Source organism: Salvelinus namaycush, chromosome 39 (assembly GCF_016432855.1).
Source record: "Salvelinus namaycush isolate Seneca chromosome 39, SaNama_1.0, whole genome shotgun sequence".
Classification (NCBI taxonomy): Eukaryota; Metazoa; Chordata; class Actinopteri; order Salmoniformes; family Salmonidae; genus Salvelinus; species Salvelinus namaycush.
In genome coordinates this window covers 6,992,362-7,002,331 of record NC_052345.1, presented here as the reverse complement: position 1 = coordinate 7,002,331, position 9,970 = coordinate 6,992,362, and the positions used below count along the sequence as shown (strand labels likewise).

The following is a 9,970-nucleotide window of genomic DNA, read 5'->3' as shown; positions in this document are numbered from 1 at the left end:
AAGATGGACCATAGTAAGATTGAGGTGGAGCGCTCCCAAAAGCCTGGAAACTCAGGAGACAGGCCAAGACCCATAGTGGTCAAGTTCCTGAGGTTCAAGGACAAGGTAGCTGTTCTGGAAAGAGCCAAGAACTTGAGAGGAACGCACATCTTCCTCAGCGAGGACTATCCTGAAGCTGTGCGCCAGAAGAGGAAAGAACTTATCCCAGCCATGAAAGCTACCAGTGTGTGAGGGCATTGATTACATCTACTATGACAGGCTCATTGTCCACCCTCCCTCCCAAAAGCCTGGAAGGGATTTCTACTCGCTTTGTTTGCTCTTTTCCATATTATGTCTATCTCTGATAAGCTACCCAGGAAAGGGCGTAAAATAGCCAATATTAATATATGTAGCCTTAGAAATATGGTTAATGAAATCAATAACTTACTAACATCAGATACATTCATATATTAGCCATTTCTGAGACTAACTTAGATAATTCCTTTGATGATACAGCAGTAGCAATAAAAAGATACAACATCTATGGAAGAGACAGGAATGCTTATGGGGGAGGTGTTGCTATATGCATGTATATATAAAGTGCCTTTAGACAGTATTCAGACCCCTTTACTTTTTCCACATTTTGTTACATTACTTATTCTAAAATAGATTTCTTTTTTTATCTCAGCAATCAACACAATACCCTATAATGACAAAACGAAAACAGGTTTTTGGATTGTTATGCAAATTTATAAAAAATAAAAAACAGAAATGCCTTATTTAGATAAGTATTCAGACCCTTTGCTATGAGACTCGAAATTTAGCTCAGGTGCATCCTGTTTCCATTGAGATTTTTATTCAACTTGATTAGAGTCCAGCTGTGGTAAATTCAATTGATTGGACATGATTTGGAAAGGCACACATCTGTCCATATCAGGTCCCACAGTTGACAGTGCATTTCAGAGCAAAAACCAAGCCATGAGGTCGAAGGAATACGAGACAGGATTGTGTCAAGGCACAGAGCTGGGGAAGGGTACCAAAATACTTCTGCAGCATTGAAGGTCGCCAAGAACACAGTGACCTACATCATTCTTAAATGGAAGAAGTTTGAAACTACCAAGGCTCTTTCTAGAGCTGGCTGCCCGTCCAAACTGAGCAAATCGGGGGAGAAGGGCCTTGGTCAGGGAGGTGACCAAGAACCTGATGGTCACTCTGACAGAGCTCCAGAGTTCCTAAGTGGAGATGGGAGAACCTGCTAGAAGGACAACCATCTCTGAAGCACTCCACCAATCAGACCTTTATGGTAGAGTGGCCAGATAGAAGCCACTCCTCAGTAAAAGGCACATGACAGCTCACTTGGAGTTTGCCAAAAGACACCTAAAAGACTCTCAGACAATGAGATGCAAGATTCTCTGGTCTGATGAAACCAAGATTGAACTCTTTGGCCTGAATACCAAGTGTTACGTCTGGAGGAAACCTGGCACCATCCCTACGGTGAAGCATGGTGGTGGCAGCATCATGCTGTGGGGATGTTTTTCAGCAGCAGAGACTGGGAGAGTCAGGATCGAGGGAAAGATGAACGGAGCAAAGTACAGAGATCCTCGATGAAGACCTGCTCCAGAGCGCTCAGGACCTCAGACTGGGTCGAAGGTTCACCTTCCAACAGGACATCGACCCTAAGCACACAGCCAAGACTAGGCAGCAGTAGCTTCTGGACAAGCCTTGAGTGGCCCATCCAGCACCCGGACTTGAACCTGATCGAACGCACCAAATACAGGTGTGCAAGCTTGTAGTGTGCTACCCAAGACTCAAGGCTGTAATCACTGCCAAAGGTGCTCAACAAAGTACTGAGTATAGGGTCTGAATATTTATGTCAATGTAATATTTCAGTTTTGTAGGTTTAATACATTGGAAAAAAATTCTGAAAACCTGTTTTTCCTTTGTCATTAGGGGGTATTTGAGGGAAAAAACCCAAATATAATACATTTTAGAATAAGGCTGTAACGTAACAAAATGTTAAAAAAGGGGTCTGAATACTTTCCGGAATGCACTGTATGGAGTAAAAAGTACATTATTTTCTTTAGGAATGTAGTAGAGTAAAAGTAAAAGTTGTAAAAAATATAAATAGTAAAGTACAGACCCCAAAAAACTACTTAAGAAGTACTTTTAAGTAGTTTTACTTCAGTACTCTACGCCACTGATTAATTTACAAGCATAATTGTCTCCATAGTTCCTGGGAGGGAGAAATGCACCCATTTGTGATTCATACATTGAAATTGTATTGAAACAGGAGGACCAGTAGGGAGCACCCTTCCCTCTCTGTAAGTAAATAAAAAATGTACTGTATTTCCAAATGTGAACTATTGTCAAGTAGAGGCAATACAAAGATAATAAAGAATGAATAAGATAAGAAAACGAGTCAATACACTACTAAGAGATGTCAAAAGTATTTTTATTAAATAAACAATAAATTACTATAAATAATACATGAATATATAAATAATGAATGCAATACTGAAATGACATCTCAGCATATCAGAACAACTTTTTTAAGAAAAATGGGTTTTAAATGAAACGATGAAATTCACAGCCAAAAGTTTCACTGCTGTTTTTAAGAGATGTGGAATGATTTGAGTTACTGCAGTTTTAGTGATGCATTGTTACTAGCGGTTGGTTGATGTACACACCACGTTCAAAAATGGTTCATGTATTGAAATTACTGTGCATTGATATGCGAGCTGGGGATATCCTTACATGAAAATGACAGAAGGACTAGGAGAGATGTTTCCTGACATGCACACATAAAAACATTGTATAGAAACAAGAGTGAGAATAGTTTTTTTGTATTATTTTTAAATTGTTCCTTGAAAAAACGTATTCACTAATACCACACTAATGATATACGACTACACATTTCCAAACTTTAGACACCAAATTGAGTCACTTCTCACTCACACACACATACAAACACACACACGCTGTATGATTGTATAAAATGTTTGCAGGGAAACCCCTTTTAGGATACAGTTTAGATCAAAAGTGAATTGTTTGATAAATATAGTGAAACTTAATTGCTTGTAGGCTACTTCTGGAATACCTGTGCTCTATCGAAGGGTAATTTCCATAAGAAACCTTGGTAAACATTACCATGTCATAACTGATCGGGTATATTTGGAATGATTACTCTGGTAACGGAGGACTTCTTGTAAACATGCACTGGGCATGGGTCACCAGATGAAGTGGAGGGAGTGAATAGGAGGGAGGGAAGTAAACTATAGAGATAGATACAGGACTAAAAAGAGACATCTATATAAGTCTATGAATAAACCATTTCCTATCACAGGGTAAGTATGCGCAGGGAAGCACTGCCCTCGTGTGGCAGAGAGAAGGAAAGCCGGCATTAAAGCATTAAAGGGAATTGGCACGTCACTTTGACATCAGAGCTTCCAAAAAAGCCCACAAAAGTTGTGAATGGCAAAGAACATTTCAGACTGTGATTTCTATATTTTGTGCAATTTAAAGATAAAGTCACAAAATAGCTATATTGTAAATAAATAAAGCCCTTTGTCAATTTATATTTATGTCACAATGCTTCCGTGGAAGTTGAGGTGCTCATTTACAAGCCACTTCATAAAGTATTTCAGCACAAAATCAATTCTTATGGTGGCAGCTACATAACATACTGTATACTTACAGGGCAAGGATGAGTAGAGCACAAGGAGAGCAGAAATAGGAAATCCATTTTTTATGAATAAAGGGAATTCCCTTGAATTTGAAGTACTTCATTTGATTAATTCCCTTCAATCCCAAAATGCTTTGGGTTGCAGATTTAGCTGGGGGTGGCGGATGGGGTCTGTTCCTGGGGCATACATCTACACATCTACATTATAACAAAAATAACAAAATACATTTTCAGTGGCGGCCACTATTTATTGCGCCGCTGCTAAATGCATATAGGGGAAACACTGGGGTTGGCCTTGTTTTGGATTGCAGGATCAAAGGTTAACCCCAGGTGTAACTGGGATGTGAGTGTTGGTGGTTTAGGACGATGGGCGGAGGAAAGGGAGACGTAGGACATGTTTTGGAATGAAAGCTCTCCTGACATGATATTTTGAGTGACAATGAATTCCACATCTATAATGTTCTCCAAAGCATGCAGTGATGCTCATATCACAACATAGATTTGTCTATCAATATCTTTTGATCCCTCTGTTTATCTCTCTCTTTCCTTAATCCCTGGTCCTAAATTTAAAGGTTGCTGTCTTGAGTGTTGTTGGCCGAGATGGGGTGCAGACCTCCGTTGTCGTTGAGTCTCCTGGCGCGGTAGGTTTCATAGTGGATGTTGTGGGTGACTTCCTTCAGGTCCTGGAGGTGAGACCTGGGAGGGAGAGTGGAGAGAGGGTGGGCATTAGCTGATAGCTACATACAGTTGGATTTGGTCACTAAAGTCAACTTCAAAGCCATAAGAGACTCATCTGTAATTGTATTGTAAGAATAGGAAAGCTATAAAGCATTAGTAAAAGATAGATCAATGTACGATTGATTGCTTTACCTGATGAGGAAATCTCGTAGCAGAGCAAATTCGCAGTGATTGGGATTTTCAACTGCAACAAAATACAAGAAAGAAACCATTTGGCATAAAAAAAATCTAAATCACATTTGCTTTACATGTCTGAGCCTGGGCCCAACTACAGTATAACAACCTCCATAAATCCATTCCCTCTGCCTCTCTGAGGAGAAAGGTCAACATAATACACTTGGCATTAATATAGGACCTAATTAATTATATTGAGGTTATAAATAAACCTACCTTCTACCACACCCCAGGCTGTCTTCCTCCCCAGAACCCGTTTGCCGTTCACTTGGAACTCCTTGTCGCTGCCCACCACTGCAAAGGGCATGGCCTCCTGTGAACAGACTCGTTTAAACAGGGTTCAATTTTACGAGGAAAACATAAGAAATGTACGAATCCCGTGAAGAGACAGAGTCAGGAGTTATTATTCTTCTGAGGGGTGTCAGAAAGAGAGCTAAAATAACAAAGAACCAGAAAGATAGAATAAGAGAAATAGTCTGATATTCATATGAAATTAATTTCAATATTTGAATTGCCTAATCATTTTGGCAATCGCTATTTTGCATGCTCATACCATTGAGGCATGGGAGAAAAAGAGGGAGAGGTACAGATTTATCTCGTGTTCACATTATTCCACTTGAGAGGAAGAGTATTAGGGAGACATAATCAATTGAAGTGGATTTCAAAAATTGGAACAGAGGCCCTTACCCTAATCTTGTCATTTTCATTCTTATCCTCCATATCATCATCAAACTCATTCTGCGGGTAGTACTCAATCCCATACGTCTCCAGCTCCTTCCTCACCTAAGAGATGAAGAGGAGGCAGAGGTTACATATCCTAATCCTAGAATAATGTGTTCCCTCATGACTTGGTGATCCATAACAAGTTCTACCATTACTTCTATCCAGACCAGGGATATTCAACCTGGGGTCCGCGGCCCCTAGTACAGCTGGGGGTCCGCGAAAATATAGATACCAAAGAGCTCCAAAGAGCTCTATTTTCATGTCATCCAACAAATCTAAACGCCTGGAGTTTACTCACCGGCATTGGTACTTGGATTGGAACTGGTGCTTTGGACAGATGACATGAAAGTAGTGCTCTTTGGCCATGAACACCAGTGGTGGGTTTGGTGTCTAAAAAAGAATGCATAAGCAGAAAAGAGCCCCATACCTACTGTAAAATATGGTGGAAGATCTTTGATGTTATGGGGCTATTTTGCTTCCACTGGTCCTGGGCCCTTGTTAAGGTCAACAGCATCATTAACTTTACCCAGTACCAGGACATTTTTGCCAAAAACATCAAAATCCACAAAGAAATGGTTAATTGGCCACAAAATCATAATTTTGAAATGGCAACCTCAGTCTCCGGACTTGAAACCCATTCAAAACCTGTGGTTTGAATTGAAGAGGGCAGTCCATAAGCGCAGACAAAGGATATCAAGGATTCGGGAGGTTTCTATATAGAGGAATGGTGTAAGATCCCTTCCAATGTGTTCTCCAACTTATAAAACATTTTAGGAAAAGGCTCAGTGCCATTACCCTCACAAGGTGAGGTATTAAAAAGTATTGAAAACAGGGGTGTCAATAATTTCGACCACTACTTTTTTGAGAAAAAAAGTATTACTTTTTAATTTTTGCTAATCTTTAACAAGGCTATAAATAATTTCAGACCCCACTGTGTGTGTATATATATATATATATATATATATATATATATACAGTATATAAAAAAGTGAAAAATATGTTTTATTCCAATGTTTTTATGAATATCGTTATTGAAACAGATTTTTTTATTTTTAAATTACATATCTACAGTAGAAAAGAGGAAAATATCTTCTTTGCCAACATTATTTCTCAACTCCTAATATTGAGCTAATTACACTCATTGGAGCTAATTACACTCACTTGAGTATCTGACATAGGCTTTGAAAAAGCACCCGCAAGTACCAGTTGCAGCAAGTGCCGCTGGCTGTTCGTAAGCTTTCTTGACATGGATATACATGGCAAACCTTTGTTTAACCAGCTAAACAGCTACTACTATCGAAAAATGTGTTTGGAGTTACATTTTTAGCTAATAGGCTATGTTAGATTTTACACCAGGGTTCTCCAACCTTTTCTAGCATAAAAAAAAAGAAAAGTCGCGAGCTACTCATTTCTTTCTAGCTTTCAAATAGGCACATTCTTCTCTTCTCCCCTGCAACTCTTACCCAGGTCCTTAGTGTACAAGAGAAAGTAGTGCACTATGTTTCTGTCAATATACAGTAGAAGTCAAAAGTTTGGACACGCCTACTCATTCCAGGGTTTTTCTTTATTTTTACTATTTTCTACATTGTAGAATAATAGTGAAGACATCAAAACTATGAAATAACACATATGGAATCATTTTTTTTCACAACAGAACAATGACCCAACACACCTCCAGGCTGTGTAAGGGCTATTTGACCAAGAAGGAGAGTGATGGAGTGCTGCATCAGACCTGCTGCATCAGACCTGGCCTCCACAATCACCCGACCTCAACCCAATTGAGATGGTTTGGGATGAGTTGTATCACAGAGTGAAGGAAAAGCAGCCAACAAGTGCTCAGCATATGTCGGAACTCCTTCAAGACTGTTGGAAAAGCATTCCAGGTGAAGCTGGTTGAGAGAATGCCAAGAGTGTGCAAAGCTGTCATCAAGGCAAAGGGTGGCTACTTTGAAGATTCTCAAATACAAAATCTATTGTTTATCACTTTTTGGGTTATTACATGATTCCATATGTGTTATTTCATAGTTTTGATGTCTTCACTATTATTCTACAATGTAGAAAATAGTACAAATAAAATGAAACCCTGGAATGAGTAGGTGTGTCCAAACTTTTGACTGGTACTGTACTTTCTCATGATATACAGTACTTCTGCCTGGTAAGCCTACTTTGCATATAACATTTAATTGAGAATGTTTTGGGACAGGTATTTCTGTCAACCAACAATACGGTTATCACAATAAACAAACGTGCGCACCACATAGACAGATGGGCAATATTTCTGGAAATTAATTGGCAGATATTGTGTCAGGTTTGGCTTTTTAACCCAATAGTGGCTAACCAGGGGTGGGATAATGTCCATGTTGATTAGATAGTAGCTGAGAGCGCTTGCGATGTCTGACAATTGTGAGATTTATATATGACAGTTTGCGTTGGAACACCTGAAAATTGCACGTACTTTCAGAATTGTTTGGCGAGCTACTCATTGGTGGGCTGTGAGCTACTGGTAGCTCACGATTGGAGACCCCTGTTTTACACTCTTCCAATTATAATGTGGGGATGTCAAAATAATGAAAAACTATCAACCAAATCTATTCATTTTAAAATGTTTATTACTTCTTGCCATTATCATTCACCTGATGACACAACGTTTTTTGCTAGGATGGGGGTCCCTGGGTTGCTGGTTTGCCTTGGCTGGGGTCCCTGGTTGAAGACCCCTGATATAGACTGTAGTTACACATAAACTGTATCATCCATAAAGGTCTCTCCCTGATACATGGCTGTTGTCTCCTTTGATGCCATAGAAGTCAACAGCCATGTATTAGGGGTAATCAAGGTCAAGGGTCAAGGTCTCTCATCCCTCACCCTATGTTTGAACTCATTCTTCTCGTCAGGGGTCATGGTGTCAGACTTGGCGATGACGGGGATGATGTTCACCACACGACTTAGGTGCTTCATAAACTCAATGTCCAGCTGTCGAAGACTGAGAGAGAGAGAGAGAGACAAAGAGAGACATTACTTTGTCAGCTGGGATAGAAACAATTAGCAATCCTACAGCAGGGCTGGCATGCATTCGTGATTCTACAACCAGGATTGCATGCAGTGAACAAATCTTTTCAAAAGCTTCCCAATTTCAACCCAAAACCCAGTCTTTTCAGAACAGTTCTATGTCTGACAGATACAGTGTCACGACTTCCGCCGAAGTCGGCCCTTCTCCTTGTTCGGGTGGTGTTCGGCGGTCGACGTCACCGGCTTTCTAGTCACCATCGATCCATTTTTCAGTTTCGTTTTGTTTTGTCTGTATATTACACACCTGGTTTCAATTCCCCCCATCATGTTCCCTATTTAATCCTCTGGCTTTCATTTCTGTTTTGTCCGTGATTGTTTGTGCGTTAGTGGTTGTGGTTTATACGTGTATGTATTTGATTATTTCCATTTGTGGAATTTTGCCTTATTTTTGAGTAAAACACTGTGGTTTCGCTCAACACCTGTGTCCTGCGCTTGACTCCGAATATTCTCCGCACACAACCCTGACAGAATCACGGACCTCAAACGGATGGAGTCAGCAGACGCAGCCAGCCCTTCTCTCCCAGTAGAGGAGCAGGTACAACAGCACGCAACCATGTTGCATAGTTTAGGGACAGCCATGGATCGCGTGCTGCAAACAATGGACAGATGGGAGAGAGGAGGTCTCCCAGTAAATCATACCCCAGCACCAATACCCGCACCTCAACCTACACCACCATCCATCCCTCCACCGGTCGGAACCAGTGGAATTCGGCTCTCGCTCCCAGGAGCGTATGACGGAACAGCAGCCGGGTGTCAGGGTTTCCTCCTACAGCTGGAGCTATACCTGGCATCTGTTCATCCGTCCCCTTCGGGACACGAGAAGGTGGGCGCCCTCATCTCCTGTCTGACTGGTAAAGCCCTGGAGTGGGCCAACGCCATCTGGGGAAGAGAGGGTTCTACCCTGGATAACTATGATGACTTCTCTCGCCGCTTCCGGGCAGTCTTTGATCATCCACCTGAAGGGAGAGCGGCGGGAGAGCGATTGTTCCATCTAAGACAGGGGATGAGGAGCGCTCAAGATTTCGCCTTGGACTTCCGTACTCTGGCCGCTGGTGCGGGATGGAATGAGCGGGCCCTGATCGATCATTACAGGTGTAGTCTACGAGAGGACATTCGTAGGGAGCTAGCCTGCAGGGACACCACTCTCAACCTGGACCAGCTGGTGGATTTATCTATCCGGCTGGATAACCTGTTGGCCTCCCGCGGGCGTCTAGATCGGGGTCCGCCCATTCCATTACCCAGCTCCTTGGATCCAACCCCTATGGAGTTGGAAGGGGCTGCTAGGAGGGAGACCGGAGGGGGAACCACTCCATGTACCAACTGTGGACGCAGAGGGCACACTGCTGTCCGGTGCTGGGGTGTTTCTCCTGGAAGTCGAGGTAGCAGGCGGAGCACTGGTGGGTCGTCTCAGGTGAGTAGGCACATAACTCACCCAGAGCCTTCTGTTGCACACATGTGGTTACCTATAGAATTTCCTGAGTTTTCCCCACATCCCCAGCATAAGGCGCTAGTAGATTCAGGCGCAGCTGGGAACTTTATTGACCGCTCTTTGGCTCATAGCTTAGGGATCCCTATTATTCCTGTTGATGTTCCCTTCCCTGTACATGC

At 41.8% G+C, this 9,970-nt stretch overlaps 1 protein-coding gene across 1 annotated transcript in view; it reads right to left on the bottom strand.

Annotated features, from left to right (window-relative positions):
• Positions 1–2,410: 2,410 nt before the first annotated feature.
• The window catches only part of sept3 (septin 3), a 29,415-nt gene continuing 21,855 nt past the window's right edge, over positions 2,411–9,970 (bottom strand). The window contains exons 6-10 of the mRNA XM_038978725.1: positions 8,159–8,276; positions 5,261–5,356; positions 4,790–4,886; positions 4,532–4,583; positions 2,411–4,357 (exon numbers count right to left, since the gene is read on the bottom strand). Of these exons, the coding sequence (XP_038834653.1) occupies positions 4,228–4,357; positions 4,532–4,583; positions 4,790–4,886; positions 5,261–5,356; positions 8,159–8,276 (493 nt within the window). The 3' untranslated portion in view covers positions 2,411–4,227. The remainder of the gene's footprint in view (positions 4,358–4,531; positions 4,584–4,789; positions 4,887–5,260; positions 5,357–8,158; positions 8,277–9,970) is intronic.